We start from the raw sequence: 25988 nt of genomic DNA, 5'->3' as shown, positions 1-25988 counted from the left end.
GATGACACAAACTTCGATGTACCTACCTTGGTTATCCATTGGTCGAATATTCCAGAGAAGACATGTGTCCAAATAATGCAATTATTTCATTGGCCAGAATTGAGTTTGTTGTAACAAACCCTAAATAGGGTTTTTATTGTAAAATCTCGGCCATTGATCTCAAATTGATCTGGGCCATTGAATTGTATTGTGAGCGCTATATAAGCCCTGGCTCCTCATTTGTAAAGGCTAATAATAGTTAGTCAGTAGTTAGAAGGTGAATAGTTAGTTAATAGTGAATAGTCAGTCGATAGAATAGCAATTAGAGTAGAATAGAAAGAGAAGGCAAGGATTGTTGCCAAGATGTTGTTGTAAAAGACTTGTAAACTTCATTGAAGAAATGGTGAAATCTATGGATCGATTCAACAATTTGCATGGTCTTTATACTTCTCAGATTTGATTTCATGTTATTAGATGAATGGAAGAAATGTGTTTGATTGATGGTGAAATTTGATTATCCATACTACTAGTAGTTTGTTGATTGCAAACTTGCCTTGTGTAGTCAACTGGAATCATTCAGCTTAAGCTTAACTTCAATTGTCGCTTCTTCACTGATATGCATCAGCCTGATGGTGTCTGTGCCTGTAGCGATGATATGAATATCATAAAGCTTTCCTCTGAAGATCGCACTAACCTTGTGGAAATAGTCCTGGGATGTCAAAACAAGACTTAGTTAGAATTTTATCAAAGGTTATTCATTGCTCCTACATTCTTAGTGTTAGAATTAGATCCTTTCCTCGCCCTCATCCTTTTCCTTTTTTTTCAAAATCTAGACTAGTGAAATCCTGTGTTCCAGCAATATTCAAAGCAAATCAGACGTTTAGTCATCAAGTGTAAGTCTCCTTGTGATTCCAACAAAATCACATCATACCACGAAGAGCTTATCCACACGTAGAGATCCTACATAACAGAACCTTGGAGTTACTCTGACGGATCCTTCGGCGAGATCTTCAGCAGTCAGGAAATTTTACTCAAGAGAGGATAAGATACCTCTGGGTATTTTATTCTGTGTTCGCATGTGTATAGAAAACACATCAACAGGTCTCCACTCCCAAATCCCCATTAGTCATTGGAATTTGTCAAATAAAAAACTTGATTACAATAATGGGGTGACGGGGAATCAGGATATAACTGTTGAGTGTACCTACTTAGACGTTATTATTGCACAACTTGACAAAAATCTCTTTGAGTGTACCTAACAAGGCAACTCATTACTCATTATAACTTATTTAGAGTTGAACTTGTTTTTTGGTCTATGGTATGCATTAAATTCTAATTTTGATTTATATATGATGGAAATTAGTAATATGCTCAACAAATTTAGTAATATGTGTGTTTTTGAAGAATATTTTTAAACATGTGTATATAAAATGTTTGATAAAAATGCCGAAGTTATTGCTGAGTTTTTCTTGAGTCCCGAGTTTTTTAAATTTTTGGGCCTGTCAAGTTATTGCCAAGTTTGAATTTTTCAACTATGATAATTATCATGTTTTTCTTTTCTTATTTTCATTATCATCTGAGACTTGTAGTTGTTATAGACTTATAGTCATTTTCATGATATCAGATGATTTAACAGTTAGATACTGACATTGGTAGTTTCACATTTGTATTTGACAAAACCAATTTTCAATTCAACTTGCAATGTTCAATGTTCATTGCTAATTCTTTATATTGAATGACATGGATGTTATTTATAAGTTTGCAATGTTATCATTATGCTTTTAGTTTTTGAAGCAGTTTTAAAGAATTTTACACAATGAACCTTTATCTATGCCCATACATTGACATATCCATATTTGTTTCCATATACATATCCATTTTTGTTTAAATATACATATACATCTACATGTAAATGTAAATGTATATATTTATTGGTAGGTATAGGTATATTTAAATGTAAATGTGCTTGTGGATATCTATTACATGCATGTATATGTGTCCATATATGCTATTCATGTCCTCTATCCCGTTCCTAAAAATCTGGCAAAAATTCCGCCTCTTTGGAAAAGCTCCTCTTCTGGAAACTTGCTAAATCAACAAACACAAATGACTGTTAGGTGAGATGATGAACCTTTGAATGAAAACCACATTTGATCAATCATTGATAAAGAAAGACCAAATGGCCAATTGAGAACTATATTTTATAGTTAACTAGCTGATAATGCATTTCAAGGTGATTTAGGTAAGTTCTCTTGCCCATAAATGATTGAACATAAAGGTTCTATACACTGTAAAGGATTTCAGTAAAGTAAATAGGTAAAATTTAAAATTGTATAGGCACACATTGAATGGAATGTAGGTATTTTAGCACAATTTTTGGTTTGAAAAGCAAGGAATCACAACTTTTGTTGCCAAAAGTGTTAAAATATTCAATGCTATTAAACAGTAGAGCGAGAGCTCTATATAAAGATTTTACAAGAGACGATGTTTCTAAAAGAAACAATCATAAACTGAATCTGAAAATAGAAACTAACTAAAGACAACAAAGATGACTAAGATGACCATTAAAGAAACATTACAATATTCTAATACCCTCCCTTAAAGGTCATCGTTCTAACTACCCAGAGAAAAACAAAGAAGGCTGTCTCCTTCTCAAAATGTTCTGCGACATGAGCTTGCCACTAACCCTGCCACTGAGATGAGCTTGCCACTGACCCTCCTAGAATCTGGAGAACTTCTGGATAACACAAATCAACCACAAACTTTTGTAGATGAGCATGACGCCCCAAAACAAACTGCAAGAAGCCCACGATTTTCGAGGAAAAAATCGGCAAACCCAAAAATTGAAGTTTACAAAGAATTGTTTTTTCGAAAAAAACGGCAAAAGCCCCCTTAGACAGAAACACCTATACCCATGATTTTTGAGGACAAAATCATGCAAAACCCAAAATCCCACATGAACATCGCGAATTACAAATGACTAGACACGATTTTGAGGTGAAAAATCGATCAAAGCTGAACACGATTTTTGAGGTGAAAAATCGATCAAAACCTTGAAATCCGAGGCACAAATCAGAATACAAAACTTTGTTTTTGAAGAAAAATGGTAAAACCCAACATAATTTTTTAAGGATAAAAAATTATTAAAACCCTCCCAAAATTTTTTAAGGGAAAAAATTATTAAAACCCATCAGAAATTTTTTTAGGAAAAAAAAAAACAAAAACCCCACCAATAATTTTTTAGGGGAAAAAATTATAAACCCATTCAGAATTTTTTATAAGGAGAAAAATTTATTAAAAAACCCACAAAAATCCTAGCCACGGTGAATAAAAAATAGGAGCAAACCCACGTTTTTTAGACAGGCACTACACTCGATACAAAGAAAAATCCACTAAATCCCTTGCGGGTTGCGGAAAAAAAACCCCTCGATACAGTTCGTTCACACCGGGAAAGACACGTTGTAGGAAACAGAAGATCTTGTGGCATGATAAAAAAAAACCTTGTCTCGCAGGTCAGAAAACAAGCCACTGACCAAAAAATCGTGCGTGCAAAACAGAAGGGCCCTCGAACAAAAAACGCGTTGCCGCAAAAAACGCTGATGCGCAGCTGTAAATCTCCATGGGAGATGGTCATGGACCTGGCACATAGAAATTCAGATGCCTCAAAACGCGATGAACATAGAAAAAATCTTCTCAGGATGTTGGCAGGCTTCACCCACGAACCTCACGAAAAAACACGGGTAATCGCATGGGTTTTGAAGAGCCAACGGAATGAGAAAAACGCATCGCAATTTGTAAAAAACACAAAACCCTTTAGATACCAAGCCCGCAAAAAATCCAGCATGAAAAATCTGCAAGAAACCCTTCACAATTTCTCAAACCCTCGAAATTGCACTACTGATTCTTTTTTCATTAAAAAATCGAAAAAATCTCTGGGAAAAAATTCCAAGGTCTCGAATTTTTATTAAAAAATTCACCAAATCTTATAAAACCCCATCGACTTGCTCTGATACTATGTTAAAATATTCGATGTTATTAAACAATAGAGCGATAGCTCTATATAAAGACTTTACAAGAGACAATGTTTCTAAAAGAAACAATCGTAAACTGAAGCTGAAAATAGAAACCAACTAAAGACGACTAAGATGACTAAGATAACCATTAAAGAAACATGACAGTATTATAATAAAAAGCATATGAATTGGAACAAATGGTAGAGAATTGTGAACAGATCTAATCATAAATAGTAAATACAAAATATTTGAACCCTTAGAGAGATATTAGAATGAGGGCATGGGTCAATATGTGTTCATCATTCACACAGCATACAACTATTGTATGAAGTCTCACCTGAAATCATCTCAAACCTAAAATGTTGGGCAAAATTTGAAGGGCTTCAACTTATTCATGAAGATCAACTAATTCTACTTGTTGAAGTACCCGCTTTTGTCTGCATTCATAACAGAATATCTTCTATATGTTAATCAGAATCTGAATCTTATGTATTCTAAAGGTTCAAAATTATTAGAGGGTCATCTGGACTACATCTTATGTAACATCAGATAATTTGAATTTGTAGTAGACTTTTATTTTGTGAATACATTAGTGCAATTCTTCATGTTGTTACTCAAATAACTCTTGAGCTTCTTATCTTATTTTGTGATCTGATTTTTGTTGAATAATTGCAGTCTACAGAATCTATACTTGTGTTTTATTTCATGGTTCAGTGCTACATGTTATGTTCAACATGCTGGCATTGGTGCCTATTGGAAGTGGCCTCGAGCGAATTATGGGTTCTGTTCGATACTTACATGTGACATTGCTGGTGGCCACCTGTAATGCAATTTTGCATCTATTGGTTGCTTATTTGGCAGCACACAACCCTTTATATCGTTATCCTTTGTTTATGGACGAGTGCACAATTGGCTTCTCAGGCATCATATTTGCTATGATTGTCATAGAAACTAACTTAAATGGAAATCAGAGTCACAGGTAAGCTGATCTGTCTGTAAGTTGAACTTAAATGTGATTCCTAGGAGAGCATTTTTGTTGTGGCAGTGGCTTTTTTACCACAGGTTTCCACATAAACTATACCAACTATTTGCCATTTTTAATTGTTCTAGTTTAAACTGTGATTGTATCTTTCGTTTTATCAACCATCATTTTATCTTCTTTCTGCAGTGTGTTCGGACTATTCAATGTACCTGGAAAATGGTAGGCAGCTAATTTGTTATTCTAAGCACACAGTTCAATTAGGACAAATATAGAAATAGAAGTATCTATTTAATGGAGCTCTTTCATCTTTTTTAAAATTGTAAAGCTGCCATAATTACTTGACCTGGATAATGCAGGTATGCTTGGATTCTCCTTATTCTTTTCCAACTTCTAATGCCAAATGTCTCATTTTTAGGACATCTGTGTGGCATTTTGACTGGGTTTGCATGTCCGTTGATTTTTCTTTATTGCTATACATTTTCCTTAGTTCAAGTTTAGTTCCTCTTTCTTCTTAAAAAAACTGCTTCTTATTGATAATCTAGCCTATGATTATTTTTTTGATAGACTATTATCAACTTTTTCTGTTTGCATGTTGGCAGATACATATGGCCTATTGAATTATTTGATATTGGGATCATCATCATATGCTGCTATTGAGAGCTCTGCAATGCTTGTAGGCTTTTTTTTCTTAACCTGAATTACATATAAAAATTGTAAAAATTGTTTTGCATATGGTTGGAACTTGGAACAATGAATTTCTGAACATGGGATTCCATAAGACAACTGCTGAGGTATCTTCACTAAATCATTGGTTGGGTGATAATTAATAACAAATTCTATTCTTACATAATAGGCATTCTGTGTGAGACGCCCTCGATTCATAGTAGGTGGCAGTGGGGGTTCAGTTGCTGGACCAGTTATGCCATTTTCAAGTGTCTCTACTAGGTAAATGACTGAATTTGTTCAAGTTTTCACTATGCCTCGCTTGGAAGTGTCAATCAGATTGTGTTTTCTACAGTGGCACAGGTTTTGGAAATGTTTGGAGACGTCTTCGTTCATGGTTGCCACAAAGGGAAACTTCAGCTGGTGAGGTATGAAATTATTCCACAGACCTATTTTTCATTAAGAATGACTATTCTACAAGGAAACTAACAATGCAACACATGCTGATTCCCTAATAACCACTGATTAACAATAGGAAGTTAAATTCACTGTATATTTGGATATCTGAAACTGAAATGGATGTATTGAAAAAGATATGGCACATTTCAACAATTTCTGACAGTACAGTGAATGGAGGGTAATTTTTTGAGAAGATCCAACTCAACCAGCTGCAGCAAACATCCTTCAAGAACCTGCTACTTCACAACTCCAAGGCCTATTTACAGTTCTCGTTTTTATTTTGCTGTTTTGTCTTTTTTAGTGAAACTGAATGACAGTAATCTAAATATTCTAAGAATAACAGAAAGCCCTCATATGTAAATATATGGAAGCACAATTATGGCTGTGTATTAGGAATATACGAGGACACAGGCAGTATTTGTTTCACTCTTCAATATGCAATTCTGTTTCACTCCAAGCTAAAGAAACATGATAAAACATGTACAAAATCTCATAGTAGAATATTGAAACTTCCCATTCAAAAATCATTTTTGATAGATGATCCTAGACAAGACTAGCTTCCAGATTATCTTTCTGTTCATTGTGATATATATGATATAATAATCGTGCAGATTTCAGAACATAGAGGTGAAGCTCCATGGCATTTTATAAGTTGAGCATCAAATTGTGAATCATATTAAGATCTGCTTTTTAGTAGCCCATGGTCTTTCAGATGATTATTTTTATGGCTTAAACTAAGTGGTCTAGGATTTTATTTTTTAATGTTCTACTGTTGTCACTTGTGCTTTTTGGCTGAATGATTATATTATTAAGTGAAACTTTCACTATTTGGGACGTAAGAGTGCATGGTAGAATTTCTTTGTGTAGTCTGAAGTGAACAGATAAAAAATGAGAAGTTGACTAGAAGAAAGAGCTTACTTATCTTTGTCTTTTAAATTATTGGAATAAGCAGGAAGAAAAGATCGCCAAAGTTTTCTGTGTTGGTGTGTTGGCCATGGGAGGTGTCTTTGTGTGTGGCTATATAGAGACATGGAGGGAACAATTATTGGATTGTTTATATATGAGCTTGATTTTTTTTTAATATAAAATATTAGATCATAATTTTGAGAAGATGTGAAAATTTTGAAAAGCTTTATCCTTAACATGGATTTTATTTTCAGCCACAGCAAGATTCTCGATTTCCAGGGAGAGGTCGTGCTCTTGGATCTTTGCAAAACCAATCAGCAACGAGGTTTGGCTCTAATTCAGAACTACAGACCAGGCTTCTGGAAAGGATCAGCCAACCAGAAGTACGTTCAGAAATGATGCCTATTAGCACCTATGGAATGGTATCTTCCAATTCAAGGTGCAATTGAATTATCTTTTCAATAAATTTTCTTTTCCTCATTCTGTTTGTGGTCTGTAATTGTATATGGACATATTTATCTACCCATGTTTCTCACTGTATTCTGGCTCAGTGAAGGTTCTATGCATCTGGTTATGAGAAGCCATGCTGATTTTGAGTTTGGAGCTATTTGTTTAAATCATGGTATTATATCAAGTTAGTATAGTGCTTAAATTATGCTGATCTGTTGATCGCTTCATCTATGCAGGCCTTCACAAATGGAAAACTTTCTACCGTCAGACTCTATTGCTACAGATCAGGTAAGACATTCCCATATTCATAGCTACAGACCTTTCTGACTCATCAAATGTGAACACTTCGAAGAAAAAATCAATACTTTGAATCATTTATGCAGGTTAATGTGCAAAATCATGCTGAAGCCATTCAGAATCTTGTTGCAATGGGATTTGAAAAGGTATCATTGTAATTTTGAAAAATGTATTTTTTTAATATATGTAATTGAAATTCATCACACTTCATTATAGTTAGTAGATGAGATTTGGATAAATTTGCTTTTGGCTGGTGTCTTTATTGTACCTCAGTATATATTTTGATTGAATCACCACAGAATTCTGCTTTTTTGGAAAAAATATTTTCTTGGAGTGGATAGCTTTTTCCTTTTTCTCCGTATCATAATGTAGGCCAGTGTATGTGAAAATTAGATTGCAACGATATCGTCTTATTTTGGAAGCTTAAATAATATCATAAATCATTTTTTATGCACTTACTAGCAGTTTTGTTATGCACCTTTTGGGACCTAGTAATGTGCCACATAGCATGATGTTAGGTGGTATAATATGTATTGCACTACCTATTCACCATGAAGATTGTTTATCAAGCCATATTGTTATAAAGTGGTGCTATATATCATCTCATACCTATGTCACGGGGTTTACTTAAGTTCAAGCATGAAGTTAAAAATTTGATGAACATTTAACAAAGAAAATGTGTTGAAATTAAAAAATAAAGGCATACCAGAAAAGCCATGTTGATTTTTATAAAGATATCTCCCTGAGGATGCATCCGCTTTTGGGATACTTAGAAATGTCGACCCCCCCAAGTCCACCATCAGCCCCCAAATCGGGGACATCTCAGAAATGCACCAAGAAAGATAGGGGATGGCTAGCAGTTCTTGGGACAGCCAGGGGACGCCTAGGTGTCCCTCAACTGTCCCGAGGACTAGCTGTCCCCTACAGCCCAATAGTGTTTTAACTTGATTAAAAAACAACACAATTTTAAATAAAAAATAAGGGATGGGTGGCCCACAAGGACCTCTCCACCCCTTCAAACAAAACCTAAACCTATTTCAGTTATCAAAACAACCAAAAAGAAACAAAATCATTCTCATTTTGACATTGGCAAACTTGTGTTGAAGAACAGAAAGAAAAGAGCAACAATTGAAAGAGTAGTTAGCGGCAGTTGAAAGAGGAGATTAGGGCATCAAATCCACTACATTAGAGGTAAGATCTTCATCTTACTTGTTTTTCAATTTGTTCTATATTTTTTTCAAGTTTTTTCAAAAAACATTAACAAATAGGAAGGGTATTGTAGGTTAATTTTTCCTTTTTATTTGAACTTCCAGCTTTTTTTGAAATTCTTTACAAACAAATATCATGAGCAGCGGTGAGAGTAGTGCTAGCGAGGAGGTTAAGATTCAAATGGAAGAAAGAAGTAGACCTAGAAGTATGGAAGCCACTGGGGGGTTCTTCAGGGAGTGGGAGTGTACTAGGGCCAAAAAATTCAAACCCTTTTGGATTTCTCCTTTCGAAATCCTTAAAAACTATGGAAAAGGTCCATTTAACCCCAAGAAACCTCTATTGCAATTTTCAACACGAGTTGATAAGGATAAGAAAATTAAAATTTTGGGGGGAGTGGAGAATGGCTTTGCCTTCAGTGCCACAAAGGATATAGGGGCAGCTATACGAGCTTGTCATCTTTTGTGGATAGGTGGTAAAGGGGTGAAAGGGTGTGAAGCTATAACTCCAGCTGAAAAGATTGAGGCAACTAAATTGCATATAAAGTGTAATATCCCAGTTATTTTTTTTTGTTTTTAGGCCAATAACAATCATCCACAACAAATAGCCTGTTAAGGTTAGAAAGCAAAAACTGAAAACTTGCTGAAGATTGCAACCCTTCCACTTTCTGATCACCAAGTGCCCAATGTGGGAAGGTGAGAGCATACGGTGAATAGGGGATCGTTAGATCTCAAACTGCTGAAAGATGAAATGAAATACAATACTTGGGTGGCAAGCCAGCCTCTTCCGCTTATCCAGCGGGAATGCAAGAAACTTGGCGGTGAACCAGCCAAGAGAAACACACAAGACACAAATCACTCGATCGCAATATTTCAGCGGGAGGACTGAAATTACAAAACAAACTCAACTCAACCGCTTATGCAGTGGGAGGACCATTACAATCAGACATCACTCGACCACTTATGCAGTGGGAGGACTGAATTACAATTTACTTGAAAATAGGCGGCAAGCCAGCCTCTTCCACTTTTCAGCGGAGTGAGATTTACAAGGCAGAATTGGTTAGTAGTAGTACTACTTAACCTTACAATAATCAAGATAATGTGAGAAGAGAGTAATGCTGAACATCCAATTAAGGACAAGAATAAAATAAATATTAAACCTTAGGATAAGGAAATAATATTTAATTAAATCACTTATGACTCCAATACTGATTATCAACAAAATCCAGGATGAAGATGAGCAATGAAGACCCTGAGTTGCTACAGGATCGGAACCCTGTCCAAACTGCTAAAAATAGAATTGCTCAATACTGCCACTTACTAAAAATAGTAAGTCATGAAATACTCCTTCGAAAAACATGATCTTTGCACCTGGAGAAAGAGCTTGGAAAGCTTAGTAAGACAACATCATCCAAACAGCCAAACCCTAACTTACTAAAAATAGTAAGTTCTCACTTCACCAAAGAATCAAATGCATGTTATACCACCCTGGAGCTCATGAAAAACCCAGAAGGAAACCATAGACAGAACTGAAGAATTCCCTCCTGGTAAACCCTAAAAAGCTCGTGCAGAACTCCACAAAAGTTGGAAACCCTAATTCTCCTTTCCAAATACCCTATGGGTCTCTGGAATAGGCCAATGGACCACTGAACTAATCACTGCAGAGAAGGGGACATTACAATCCGCCCTTCCCAAAATTGCTTGTCCTCAAGCAATGCCATCGCAACTCCTAAATTTTTTAAACTGATCCGCACCAAAGCAAGTACGATCCTAGGGTCCCATGCCCGTCTCAAGAAGAACCCACCATGCCAATACTGCGCCACTCTGATCACATCAATGAAAGCATCACGCCCAAACTCCACTAACCTCCCTTGTAACTCCAAAATGTTACCATCCATGATACTCAAACTGAAAAACCTTGAAGGACTGAAATCAATATCATGCAGCATCTCATGCCCATAAAGCTCTGAGTAATCAATATCAATAATGCCACTATCTATCACAAGCCCGGGCAATAGGAAATAAAGTCTACACGACTCACAATCAAACTCCACAACATATCTCCCCAAGGTGTCAAGCAGAGCCATGACTGTAAATGTGGCTTCTTCAAATCTCCCTGCAAAGATGAAAACAATCCTTTGCAAGAGATCAACAACCTCATCTCCATAGCTCCACATGAATCTACTAGGCTTCAATTGAATTATTCTGATACAACCATGGAGACTTCTGAAATCTCTTATAGTTCCTACTTCAAACACCTCAGAATGATGAACCATAGAGAGCAAAGGTTCGCTGTCCCAATCATTAGTAGAAGAGAGGGCATAAGAATAACCACTAGTTAGAGCTTGGACACTTCCCATATACAAATACTGATAGCCCCAACTCGCCATACCTCTCATCTGAGACCATAAACCCGTTCTGCCAAGAGACTCTGAAGTCTGAAAAAGAGTACACCAACAGCCCCCCAAGTCTGAAACGAATGACTTGAGATCTGATTTTAAGGAAATCAGCATCCAAGAAGATGAACAACTGCTGCAACATAGGAAATCGTCATCCAAAACAACACATCTGCTCACGTCCATGGCTGGAAATATCTTCTCTAGTGTCTCCAACTCCGCATGGAACCATCCTTTGCTCAGAATATCTTCCCAATCCACTAGTTGATGAGCAAAAGGAACCTTCAAATGGCTGGTAAAGAAGGGAACAACACCATCAAGTCTGAAAATTTGTTCCTTATCCCTCCAAAAATCCTTCTTTCCACATGTAATAACCTCCATCAGACCATGTTGATGATCTTGAGCTTGGACACCCAACTGACAGTGATCTTCAACATACTGAAAAGAAAAATCCAAACATCCCCAAGTGCTAGTAAGAACCAAGAGCATACTTAAGAAATTGGTGTCTCCTCTAGCAACCCCTTGAAGCCTAACCATGAAAGCTTCAACAACATTGGAGTATGAAACAAGTGTTGCCCTCAAATCCAACTCCCAAAATGGACTAGTATGAGCCTTATTATTATTCAACCCAAGAAATGGGTTATTAAGCATGCAATCACCACGTTCCGGTCCTTTCTCCCCTACTTTGTGAGTAACAAATCTGAAATCTTCACTCCTTGCTGCTGCAATGAAACCTTGGACGACTTCTAAACTGTGTTTAGACAACATCTTGATGCCAAAGATGTTGAAATCATCCAGCACAAAGAGAGGGTTTTCAAGAACTTGGAAGCCATCCCTTTCTTCTTGCTCACTTCCATCTTGCTGATCCAAATCTGCACATGCAACCTTTGTTTTTTTTGTGAAGTTCTCAAGATCAAACTCTTCTTGAAGACTATCAAGCTCACCAATAACTTGCTTGATTTCTTCAGATCTTTGTGCATTCTCTTGCTCCCTAAAAAGTTTGAAATCAGCAAACTGGTTTTCTAACTCCATTAGAGCCAATTGAGTATTTCCTAACATGTCCTTTGTTGACTCAAGCTCAAGAGTAAGCTCTTCAACTTTCCTCTCTTCCCCTAGGAATGCACTAGTGGTCTTCCTTGCAAGTTCAAAGGCATAATCTCGATCTTTACTCAAGTGTATGTAATTTGATTTCAATATTTCCAAAGAGTCTTTGATAAGTTGCAGATTAGGGAGAGTAACTTCATCCTTAACCCCTTTCTGTCTCTCATCCATTTGAGCCTTTCAATAGAGTTCTTCAATCAAACTATGTGTGTGATCAAATTGGGATAGAGATTGCATTTCTTTTTTAACAGACACCTTGAATTGACCATCCCACTCATAAGAATGCAGAGATGGTGTACTTCTGATAGGCAATAAGAAAAAATCAGAACTTTGTTTCTTGCAAACGCGCCCCCCATAGCTGCTCCAAGACTCTTGTCTAACTCTACCAACTAGCTGCAATTGCTCAATATCATGAAGAGGATCAGATTCTACTAAATCTTCAACTTTTTGCTTACTACCAACTTCATGAATAGGTGAATCAGATTTGCATTTTAGAACCTCTTTAAACTTTCCATCATCAAAAACCATATGGTCCTCTAACTCTACAACACAATCTGCTTTTTGAGCTTCATCAGGATCAAAGGGAAATTCATCCCACATAGGTTCCTTGTCATCGCTAGGTGCCATCATACCCGTATCCCAAGTGCTAAAGGGCTGAATACTTTGTTTAGTTAAAAAGTGTTCACCATAGCTCCAAGTATCATCCAACTTAGATCTTGAATCTTCTCTTAATTTCCACACATTGCTATTCTCACCAAGAGCAATGCTAGAAACAAGTGATGTTTCATCTTCCCACTCAAACAGTGGATTGTCATATGTTTTCACTTTACCCATCTCAAACAATGGTTTATCAACGATCTGGAAAATATTTCCTTTCTCCAACTTAGACCAACAATCTTGCTGTCCTAAATCTGAAAATTCCAATTTAGGACATTTCTCAAAGACTTTCAGAATTTGGTCAAGCTCATTCTTCAAACTACGAGTCTCAACCCCATTATTTTGAAATGCAATTTCTGATTGGTCCTCTAAATCTGCCCCTTGAATGTCATCATTTTGGTATATTTTAAACTCACAAAATAGGACAGCCTCTTGGTCATTAAGAACTTCATCATTAGTTGCAATATTTTCAGCTTCATAACATGAATCTCCATCCAACAATCTGTTAATCTTTCCCTCTTGTTTAACATCTTCAATTTTCATCTGCTCTTACATGAGGGCATTCAACACTGTCACTAGCTCCATAAGAAACATTAAGAGATTCATCATGCACAACCTCAAATATTGTTTTTTCTTCTTGAATGTCAACCTCATCAATGGTAGGTGCATGCATCACCACAGAGTTTTCATGAAGCACTGTCTCAAAGTTAGGTGTCAAAACCCCAACTCCATCATTTGTCTTTGTATTAAAGATATTGTTTTCAGACTCTTCCTTATGTTTGGATTTTGCAAGAACCTTTACGAACCCCATTTTAATATTTGGATCCTTCATCAAATTAATCAATCCTTGCATTAACTCACAAATAGACTTATCTATAATAGACATTCTTCCAAACTCTGATATGCAACGAAACAACCACGACCCAACAGGATGGCAGGGACAACTTGTGCTCTGATCAATTTGAACACACAGGCTGGCAGGAAAATCAGCTCTGATACCACTATAATATCCCAGTTATTTTTTTTTGTTTTTAGGCCAATAACAATCATCCACAACAAATAACCCGTTAAGGTTAGAAAGCAAAAACTGAAAACTTGCTGAAGATTGCAACCCTTCCACTTTTTGATTACCAAGTGCCCAATGTGAGAAGGTGAGAGCATATGGTGAATAGGGGATCGTTAGATCTCAAACTGCTGAAAGATGAAATGAAATACAATACTGGGTGGCAAGCCAGCCCCTTCTGCTTATCTAGCGGGAATGCAAGAAACTTGGCGGTGAACCAGCCAAGAGAAACACACAAGACACAAATCACTCGATCGCAATATTTCAGCGGGAGGACTGAAATTACAAAACAAACTCAAACATCGGCCACTTATCAATGTTATTGTAACACGTTCAGTTGGTTCTTACTTCCTTAGAGCTATTAATTGTTCAGGGAAAAGGAATGTTGCAACTTCCCAATTTCAAATATTCAAAGATCCCATAGAAGAGGTTGGAGTATTTGATGTTGTACAAGTAGTGACTGATTCAGCCCGTGTAAGTTAGTTGGCTTGATGGTGGAGGGTGCTTATAAGCACGTTCTTTGAGTCCCTTGTGTTCATGCATTGAACAATACCTTGAAGGACTTTGGGAAGATAGATTGGATGAAGGCAGTGGTGCTAGAGGCTAAAGATGTGCAGATGTTCATTTGCAACCATCAAACATTACTTGCTTTGTTCACGACATTTTTGAGGAAGAAGTTCCTCAAGTCCTTGGACACTAGATATGCCAACTACTTCATTTTGTTAGAGAGGATGCTAGAGGTCCAAGAGGCTTTACAATTAATGGTAGTCAATGCAGAGTGGGGTAGATGGCAAGAGGCATGCACCCCTGAAGGAAGAAGTGTGAAACAAAAAAATCCTTGATGATGACTGGTGGTCCACAATAAGCTAAGAAAATTGCTGATTTTATTATTTAATTTTTAAAATGTTAATTTAATAATTTATTACTGTTTCTAATTCGTAAAATATTTCTATTCTTTTTGAAGATTTTAATTTTTTTAATTGCACTTGAAGATATGTTTGCTCCTTCATTGAGCCTATTGTGTGAGTGATTAGATATACTGATATTGACTCTCGTAGCTTTGGAGAGATTTATGATACGATTTTTTGTCTTAGTCTGATATAGCTTTGAATACTCCACAAAATCAACCCCAAATTGTCTACAAATGAATCGCCTTACTCTACCAAAAATATCGCTGTCCTCATATCCATGAAATGATGAATCTCCAATTGTCATGTCCCCTCCTTGATCGTTATATATTTATATATATATATCCTAAATGAAACGATTATTATTAATTAATATAATAATTAATAAAGAATGACTATTTGAAATTTATTTATATATTTATTACTAATTAAAATAAAATAAATTAATATTAATTAAAATAAAATAAATTAATATTAATTAAAATAAAATAAATTAATATTATATTATAAGATATAATTTACACAATCAATAATAAATAATAATAATATAAATAAATAGGTAATACTAAGATATAATATTCACAGCTATATAACTTCAACACCTCACAATCAAGGAATAAAGATATAAGGGTATGTAATGTCCCTACTTAGTACCTTGGAAAGAATACAAATAGTTGGTGAACTAAGACAAGACAAATTACCTTCTTACTTAATACCTCTAAAAATTCCCTATAAAATACCCTGTTAGTAAACATGCAGCAGTGGTTTCTATTTCTACCCTTGCTGTTCGCAGTCTGCTCCTTTCCCAGACTTCTTTCTAAACTCTTTTTGCTGTCCACCACTTCTCCCCTTATCCTTGGTTGACCTCCTTTTTTATATATCCCATGGAGGGGAAAGGTTGCATCTCAAATCACATCCTAATATCCATCGCAAAGAGTACAATAAGTCCACAGCATATGGAAGGAAAGGAAGTGGAGGTTGAGGATGATTGGGATGTAGATGTAGCCACAGATTGCATCACTACCAATGCAGCAAAGATCATAATATCCAATTACAGCATAATGATATAATCAATAGTATGAATCCATTAACATCGCTTGCTTTTCTTAATGCAATCAACATAGATGAATGCCAAGTCGATTATATATTTTAAACTTCCCCTTTCACCTATTTTGATAAGGGATAAAGATTGGATGACAAAATAGAGTTGTGTCTGATAAGATCTTATGAAATATGCCAATTTATGGTACTCCAACCTGCAATGTGTTCTTCCTGATATATCGATGTGTCTTATGTAGTAAAAAGTAGATGATATCTCTTATAGCAATATCAATTGTTGTTACTGACTGGGATCCTTTATATCATGCAGTGGCTGGTATATAATACCACTTACAGTGATATAACTGCGGTGTCGAATATGGACGTGTTCCTTGCAACCATGATCTAATGTTATGTCTGATGTGAATTTCTACGCATGTAATTGAGAGGGCCACAGAGACTAATGCTCCAATAAGCCAAGCCGAATTGGATACCCGTAATCAAAACCCCAAAAAACTATATTCCCTTTTTGAATGACGACTGGTCTCTTATATCTCCATCCTTGAATGAGGGGTTACGTGGGATAAGACATATCCCATGTCCTTTGACAAACGCACCCTTCCTAACAATTCTGATTGCACCTCTTGAGCTATTGATGAAGCTTGTACTCTTAACTGATTTTATCTAATGATAATCACATTCATTCATGATAATTATCAATCGCTGCACTCTAATCGTTTAGTTTTCCTTATATATCATTGTTACTGAAGATACTAAATTGCTGTCTAGATGCGCCTTTTCGGATATCAACTATAACAGCCTCCTTAATTGATGCTGATAGTAATATTCTCAAATAATCAATGTGCATTAGTTAATATGACGATAATCCCGCTCCTTGGTTTGCTAGATATCATAGTTAATCGCCTTCTCCCATGACTTAGTCATTATCGTATCATAATTGCTGTTCCTCCATATCCATATCGGCTATGATCGCTGTATAATCTAACATCATTATCAATGTAATTGCTGCCCAGTCATATGTTGATTTCCGTCATCTTAATCATTGTCTCCAACATATATTTATTGATACTTGCCAATGCTTATCAACGTCTTAGCATATTGTAAAATTTATTTGATAAATATAAATTATATATTAAATATTATTTATTATCATTTAGTTCATTATATATTAAATATTGTTTATTATTATCATTTAGTTCTTTCTATTCATTTATTTGGTTATATATATATATATTTATATTTTAATTGTATTATTATTTATTATTAAGTTCTATTAGGTCTAATGCATATGGGTTATACAATATGAATTAATAGTCAAACACTTCCGATAATTGATTTATCGGTATTTATAATGATTCCCGTGTTTACCTGTTCTCATCACGGTAAACATTAAAGTTTGGCTTCAAGAGATATTTTCGATTTTGCTAATGGGTTCTCAATCTATTCCAACGCTTATTGCATTATAATTGTTTGGTAGTTACTATATAAATAATAATAAATAATAATCATATATAATAATAATAATAAATAATAATCATAACAAATAATAATAAACATTAATAATTATATATATTAGAGGAAAATCGTGAAGTCTCATAAATGAGACGATTTTCCAATATCATTAAATGTTAATTAATAAATGTTTTAATTATAGTATTTATTTAATCCAATGTCCAAAGAGGGGTTATGACAGGGTATGCAATCAACTAAGTTAATAAATAGCTCTTACATTAATTTATAATATCTATCATACAAGAGAGATTATAATAGAAATAAAAGACATATCAATCAATAGACGGTATCGATGTATTAACAACAAACATCAAGCATATTATCACAATCAACAATTAACATTCTCTAAATCATAAGTATTAATTAACATTAAGGTATCAATGCATTAAGGGAAGACTAGAATCAGCCAATGTGGTAACAAATATCAATAAACAACAAGATACGATAATAAATAAGTACCGAAAATTAGTAACCGTGTATTTCTCTATCACAAACATTGCAGCCCTATGAAAATCATTTTAAACAATCAAGAGTTAATAAAGATAAAAGTTATTCATAAAACAAATGAGTTTAATTAAAAATTAAATTAAATTAAGAGTTTTCGGGGAAGCAACTGAAAGGTTGTGAATTAAAAATAATTTATCAAAGGCAGCAACTGTTTGAAAAAGGTATGACCGTTTGCCCATTGAGGTGGGGATATATTTAATAAGAACACATGGAACAAGAAAAGGGGGAAAAAAAGTATGATTTCTATACAAGGAAGGAACTCATTTAGTAAAAAGAGGTAAGGAAGAAGGGAAGGTGCTCGGGGAAAAGAGGTAAGTAATAAATAAATATTTTAATATATATATATTAATAAATATAATTAAATGCATATGTTAATAAATGAATATTTTATTATATATATATATTAATAAATATAATTAAATGCATATGTTAATAAATGAATATTTTTATATATATATATATTAATAAATATAATTAAATGCATATTTTAATATATAGGTTAATAAATGAATATTTTAATATGTATGTTAATAAATATAATTAAATGCATATTTTAATGTATAGGTTAATAAAGGAATATTTTAATATATATATGTTAATAAATATAATTAAGGCATATTTAATATATATGTAATGGATATTTTTTTATATCTATGTTAATGAAGGGTTTTTAGGTGTTAAGGAATATGTAAACATATGTTAATGAATATGGGGAAACATATTAATGAATAGTTAGGAATACACGTTAATAAATAAATGTGAGTATATGATAATGAATGTTTTATGAATATATGTTAGGGAATACATGCAAATCAGGATTATGTAAATGTGGATTGTGGAATGGAAAATAGTAATAAAATGCAAAAATGTATTATAAATGTGATTATATGATGGAGGCTATAGGGAGGAAACTCCCTATGCCTAATGGAGGGATTATGATAATCCTTAGGGCAGTATATATACTGAACACTGATATGCATATGTATGGCTTGGTTGATTAAACTCAACCAAGAAGAGACAGATCTGGCCGGTCCCCTCTGAGGACTTGGATGATGGAGGCATCACCCAAGGCAAGGAATAGACAAGGGTCTTCCTTGGATGGCTTGGGTGTAAGAGGTTACACCCAAGACAAGATTCGAACTCATCTTCGATTTCCTGAAGGGCTTGGAACCAAGGGGTTCCAAGAGGGCGAGCTTCACGGCCGCCTAAGGACAATGTGGAACCAAGGGGTTCCAAGAGGGTGAGCTTCACGGCCGCTTAAGGACATCTTGGAATCAAGGGGTTCCAAGAGGGCGAACTTCACGGCCACCTAAGGACATACTTTCGTATGGCATTCGTATCCTTTTTTAGATGAAAATGATGATTATGTTAATTAAGTATTAAAGATAGATTGCAAATTAAAAAATGGTTTATATATATATTCATATGTTGTATTCTAACAATTTGTTTTGCAGGACAATAATCTTTAACTAGTAGGGACATTACAAATTGTTTTGTAGGCCAAAGATCCCAAACTACTAGGGACATTACACCAATGACCTATGGGAAAAATCATGATGGAAGAGGGTCTGATGCAATGTGTCTTCAGATCTGATATATCACCTGCAAATAACACAAACTCCTCCAAATGCTTCAAGGAAATTCGCCTAGCTTCTCCAAAAGTGTAGACCCAATTATCACCGTTCATTCATCCCAAAGTTGAAGTCTTCAACAAGAATCGTACTCCATGAAACTGGTATAAAATCCCAATCAGCTCAATATGGACTGAATGTCCCTCACTCTCAGGGCAACCCTTCGGAGGATCTCTCACCCCCTCAGTTATGCAGATCAATGGGAGGTATCATTCCCTAAGACCAAATCTGTGGACAACCCTTGGCTCCACAACCACAATGCAAGAGAAGATAACAAATTACCAATGCTCAACAATGAATCTCCTTCCTTTATTTATTCTTTTCATATCCCATCATAAGATTCATTCTTATCCAGTAGGTACACTTTATTATTATTTTATTACATATGTTATTTTAATTGCACTTTTAAAATATTATTACATTATAATTAAAGTGCACACGTCTCACGATACGTGTTATCTCCTTATTTCGCCATAAAATCAAGTAGAAATAGAATGTGAAGCCACTAATTTCCACCAAGTTGACCCCCTAATCAACTCCTTGGCCTACGAGGGTCAAATTATAGGCCAACCTCATGAATGTTCACGTGCTAAGGAGAAGGGGACATTGCAATTGTCCCCAATCTAGTGAGCCATTGTACTCCCAATAGTATATCTATTGCAACCATGGGAATAGCAAGCATTGGGCAATCAATTGATACTCTCCCATGGTCAATTTAATGCTTTGGCATTTTATTGAATAACTAACAATAGCCCCATTTGCCCCATTTGCAATTTGGTCTTGAAATTTTGGAGCAGGAAATATAAGTTAGCTTGTTAATAAAATTGAGTACTTACTAACTATCAATATTGTTATTCTCTTTTTGTTCAAAAGTCCCACCACTTTGAGAGTTTGTGGGGTGCTATTTCCACAAAGTGTGTAACAAGAAATGGTTTGTTGAGTATCTCCTAATTTACCTATCTAATTGTTGCCCTCTAATATTGGTTCCTCTTCATATTCCTCACTTAGCCCTTTCAATGTAGAACAAATTCTTTTTAGTGCATTTATGTCCTTGATTGTATTTGCTATCATAGTTAAAACTTAAAACATAATCTTTTTGTCTCTTCAATTTGCTGTGGAGTCAATTTTATTGTTCGAAGAAGTGACTATGGGGGAGAGATTTTATCTCTTATGTTTACAAAACCAAGCCTTATATTGGCCGCTAACTTTCTCTCTACCTACCTTGCCATAGTCATTGCTTGCGAGATAGGATATAGATGGAACATGCATACCTCATATTTGATGCGGTCCTTAAAACCCCTTATGAATAATTCCTTCAATTTTTCCTTTACGATATTCTCCACTCTGATGCATGGGCATCCATGGTGGACAGGAGATTCAAATTTGGATTTGACATATTCAACCTCAAATTTGGAATAGTCCTTTTTGGGCATGGGAAATGGGAGTTACAACTTGCCTTGACTCAAAGATACTTTCCTTAATGCTAAATATCAAAAAATGTGTGCCCAAGAATGAGGAATTGAGCAGATTCTATTTTAGTGTCCTATTGAGTGGAGTTGATGGCATAGTGGATTGATATTTTTGACAGGTTTGGAGGTTGAGTTGACAAAGCATTCGGAAGCTTTGAAGGCAACTTCTAATTTGGGAAGATCCCTTTCCCTTGTTTGGGCATGACCTTTTGGGGGTTACCAAAAAATAGGTTTTGGTAACGATGGTGGTTGAAAGGCAAGTTTCAACATTCATTTTAGGATTCATATTTTCAGATTTTGGGGAAGTTTGAGGGGAAGAAGAAATTTGTTTTTGAAGAGATGACAGATTTGAAGATGGAGAAATATGATTATGGGTAGATTTTAATCTTAAGCTATGAAGCCTTGTTGAATCTTGTTGCAGGTTGAAGGTTAAGAAGTCAGTTTTGCAGCAAGATGCGTGAGGGAAAAACTGTTTGGCTTGTAATTTATTTTGTTTATTGTGACTGATTTAATCAGTTTCCTATCTAGTTTTCGAGTGTTATTTGAAGCCTATAAGGCTGACATGCAAAGTATTTGCAGATTTACCATGTAATTTGTTCATTTCTTGAACAATTGGATAAGATTAATGAGAAGTGTTTTGTTGATTTTATGCATTTTGTTGTGTTTAGATTAGGAGAATACCCATATCAGATTTTAAGTCAAATCAACAGTGATTTGCATGTGTGTTTCTAAGTTGGGATTTTTAACCCTTCATTAATGGTATCAGAGTAGGAGTTCTCGATTGTGTAAACAATTCGCCAAAGTAGAGGCTGTTTGCACTAGGACTTGAGGGTTGTATTGTGTGAGAGATTTGTTGCATGTGTATACGCAACCTACAAGAACTTTTCAAAGGGTTTTGAGGAGATGAAATTGGATTCTTGTGGTTGTAAACAAATCATTGAGTGAGGCAGTTTACAATAACATTTGTGAATGGTGTAAGAGGGTTTTGTAAACAGATTGCCAAATGTGAGGCAATTTACATTTGTAGAACTTGAGGGTTTTCAAAAATTTGTGTTGTTGAGGCTTTGTAAGGCATTGAGTATGGAAAATAGAAAAAGGGGATGAGCACATAATTTACAAATTTTTATGAGTTTAGCTCATGAAACATTTCGAATTACCTCGGGTGTCTGATGCAAGAGCATCCATGGTGGACGGGAGATTCAAATTTGAATATGGCATATCCAACCTCAAATTTGGAATATTCCTTTTGGGCATGGGAAATGGGAGTTACAACTTCCCTTGACTCAAAATACTTTCCTTAATGTTAAATATTCAAAGATGGGTGCCCAAGAATGAGTAATTGAGCATTTCCTATTTTTGGGTCCTGCTGAGTGATGATGGCATAGTGGACTGATATTCTTGGTAGGTTTGGAGGTGGAGTTGACAAAGCATCCAAGAGCTTTGAAGGCAATTTCTAAGCTGTAAAGATGCTTTTCCATTGTTTTGTAGTGACTCTTTGGGCATTAAGAAAACCAGGTTTTGGTAACTATGGTGGTTAAAAGGCAAGTTTCAACATTCATTTTAGGATTTTCATTTTCAATTTTTTGGGAAGTTTGAGGGGAAGAAGAAATTTGTCTTTGAAGAAATTGCAAGTTTGAAGATGGAGAAATATGATTATGGGTAGATTTCAGGCTTAAAGATTTGAAGCCATGTTGAATCTTGTTGTAGGTTGAAGGTTTGAGAGCTAGTTTTGTAGTAGGATGCATGAGATGAAGAAAGTGTTTTGGCTTGTAATTTCTCTTTCTTATTGTGACTGATTTTTATCAGTTTATATCAGATTTTGGAGTGTTTTTAATGCCTATAAGCCTGCCATGCAATGCATTTGTAGATTTGCTATTTAGTTTGTTCCTTCCTAAACATTTGGATTGAATTAATGAGAAATAGTTTGCTGATTTTCTACATCTACTTGCATATTTGAGTTGCATATGTATGTGCTTGGGTTAACAAAATAGCCTATAGTAGATTTTAAATCAAATCAATAGTGATTTGCATGTGTGGGATCTAAAGGTTTTCATGCTTGCATCACACTCTTTAAAGACAAAGTTTGCCATTGATAACTGTACCTATTTGCTTTAGTTAAAGTCTACGTTACCCCGAGTTTCCGGGAAGGGGACGATAGGGGACGGCAAAGTTTTTTGCCAAAATTGGGGACGGCGGGGGGACGGAAAAGGGGACGACTATATAAAATATAGGAAAAATTTAAAATATATAGGAAAATTCTGAATGTCCATATGAAAACATGGATAAAGCATGCATATATACATTATATTCATATGAAAACATGGATATAGCATGTGTATGATACTATGAGAACATTTTAGAATGTAAATTCTGAACATACAACATTGTCAATACTCAATATGCAATTATGCATTCATAATTCGGAATTTCAATTCATTCTCATTGTCAATATGCATATCATAATAGATATTAAAGAAATAACATACAAAATGTCAAAATGCCCAAATGCTACACTGCTGCCATATAGTTTCATTGTCAATTACGATATGAAAATCAAAATAGTACTAAGTAAAACTCAATACAAAAAAGCAAAGTATAATGCTGCCCCTAAACTGCATCTCCTAGCATTGCATCAAAATCAGAGTCCTCTGAGTCTCTACCACTGTCATATGGTATAACTTATGAAGTTATGAACTAATATTTTATTATTTTCTATTTATAATTTATAAATTATAATTTTATTATTTATTAATTTTATATGTTTGATATGAAACATAGATGTTAAAATTTAAAAACATTAACATTTAATATTTATTTTTAATAATAACAATTTGAATTAATAATTTAAGTTTTAACTGTTGATTTTATTGTAGCTGTGGTCGGAATCCACAGGCCTACATAAATAACACAAAGCTTGTGATTATATTGATGATATATAATTATTATATTATTAGTTGTGAGATAATATAATTATATATCATATTATTAATTGTGATAATATAATTATAGTAATAATTATTAATAATATAATAATATATTAACATTATATGAATATATAATCATTAATATTTAACTATTTAATATTATAATAAAGTATGGTGTCCCTTGGTGAAAGGGCACCTCTTGCATATATATTATGAGATGTGTGATCTCATTGAAAGAAAAAAGAATAATAATAATAAAAAAAAATTATATAGGCAATACCTGGGATTTTAACATAGTATCAGAGCCATGGTATTCATGTGATCATGATAGCAATCAGCAATGTAATCATTGTTTACATGCTCGAGGAAAGAAGCTTCAAATTCTTTAGAATAGCCATCAACATACAACGACCCTCCAACACAGTGACATTTGAAGCCATATTGCGAGCCCTCAGTGGGCACTCGAGTTCAACCCTTGCCCGCTCCTTCGCTTCATCGGCTGAAGCAAGACGTGAAACAAAATACGAAGAGAATTTTTGTGGTAAAATTTGACGACAAGTGCAATTGAAGCATTTGCGTCGTGGGACTTTAACATATCATTCTGGATAGAGGCGTGCTGGTTCAAGTCTGCCAATATTTATATTTACTTGTGTCTTTATCTAGGAGCTAGCGGTATACTTGTTCGTGGTTTTGATTGATGATTGGGCTCATAGGTGGACCAGCATAGACCATTCGAAAATTGACCTTTTCGAACCTGCCAATGTATGGTGGTGGCTGCCTCCAATGTTGAACTAGCAGTCGATTCATACGTAAGCAATTCCTACTAAGGAGTCTGCTAAGAACGCCATTGCTTGAATCGGGCTCAGTTCCATTGCCTAGCTGGTGATCCATCCAAGTAGATCGATGGTTTCATCACTCGGACGGGAAGGTGCAATTTGGGTTGTTGCTAAGCCGATTTGCGTCTATCTCTTTGACGTGGTATTTTTGGAAGGGACGTGTTGTAGTTTAGGGTGATTAGGGAATGCATTGGTATTGTGGAAATTCTTGCTCTTGGTGTGACTTCTCACTGATGAGTGTGTTAGTTGTGTCAACAAATCCCAAGCAAGGTACGGGTCATTGTTGAAGCTTTGACAAAGGCCGAGTCACATTGGCCGATCAATTGTAATTGTGCACACCGAGAGGAATATCGGTGTCTAAGTAACTCCTTATGTCAGAGGACACCGTGTGGTAAATACAAGCGTGTCCTTGCTAATGCTCAATCTATGGCTTGTAACAACTGCATGAGGATAACACAAGGATGAATGTTGCCTACCAAATCATAATGTTGTGTGAGACGCCTCCATCAAAAGCAACGACTATATTCATAAAAGTTTATTGGAAGTTTGTTATACATCGATACTCATTGGAGGCCAAGTCGTTTGCAAATACAATACATAAATCAGAAACAAAGATATCACAATATTGCAAAGTGTTATCGGTTCTATCGATATAATTATCAAGAGAAACGTTGGTATCAATTTTGGAGGCTTACCGAATCAATTCCCCCATGCGTATGCGGCAATTGATGGAACGACACCATTTGTGGGCAGAATACTACTCTTGGTGCAGATATTACATCATTGACGACATTCATTCGTGGTTCAGTGAAATGTCAAAGCAAAGGTACCTTGGCTGTTGACATAGAAGGTGATTTGATATGTGTGACTTCCATAAGGAAACATTTGCTCCAAATTGGAAACTACAAAGAGGAGTATATAAGTGGATGGTGCGTCAGAGCTCGTCGACTCTTTCCTTGATAGATGGGGTG

General features: G+C 35.1%; 1 protein-coding gene across 3 annotated transcripts in view; it reads left to right on the top strand.

Moving 5' to 3' along the window:
- The window catches only part of LOC131052782 (rhomboid-like protein 15), an 82018-nt gene that overhangs the window by 47233 nt on the left and 8797 nt on the right, over positions 1-25988 (top strand). For 2 of the 3 annotated variants that reach the window (XR_009107515.2, XM_057987405.2), the window contains exons 3-11: positions 4668-4971; positions 5161-5193; positions 5331-5422; positions 5574-5647; positions 5828-5919; positions 5993-6065; positions 7257-7441; positions 7689-7740; positions 7836-7895. Coding sequence is in view for 1 of the 3 variants with exons in the window: in XM_057987405.2 (XP_057843388.2) it covers positions 4668-4971; positions 5161-5193; positions 5331-5422; positions 5574-5647; positions 5828-5919; positions 5993-6065; positions 7257-7441; positions 7689-7740; positions 7836-7895 (965 nt within the window). In the remaining 2 variants the exon portion in view is untranslated. Of the gene's footprint in view, positions 1-4667; positions 4972-5160; positions 5194-5330; positions 5423-5573; positions 5648-5827; positions 5920-5992; positions 6066-7256; positions 7442-7688; positions 7741-7835; positions 7896-8860; positions 8941-25988 lie in introns of all 3 variants that reach the window. The other variant, XR_009107516.2, reaches the window with a different exon arrangement.

The sequence above is a fragment of the Cryptomeria japonica genome, chromosome 6, assembly GCF_030272615.1.
Source record: "Cryptomeria japonica chromosome 6, Sugi_1.0, whole genome shotgun sequence".
NCBI classification, from domain to species: domain Eukaryota; kingdom Viridiplantae; phylum Streptophyta; class Pinopsida; order Cupressales; family Cupressaceae; genus Cryptomeria; species Cryptomeria japonica.
This window is presented reverse-complemented; position numbering and strand designations above follow the sequence as displayed.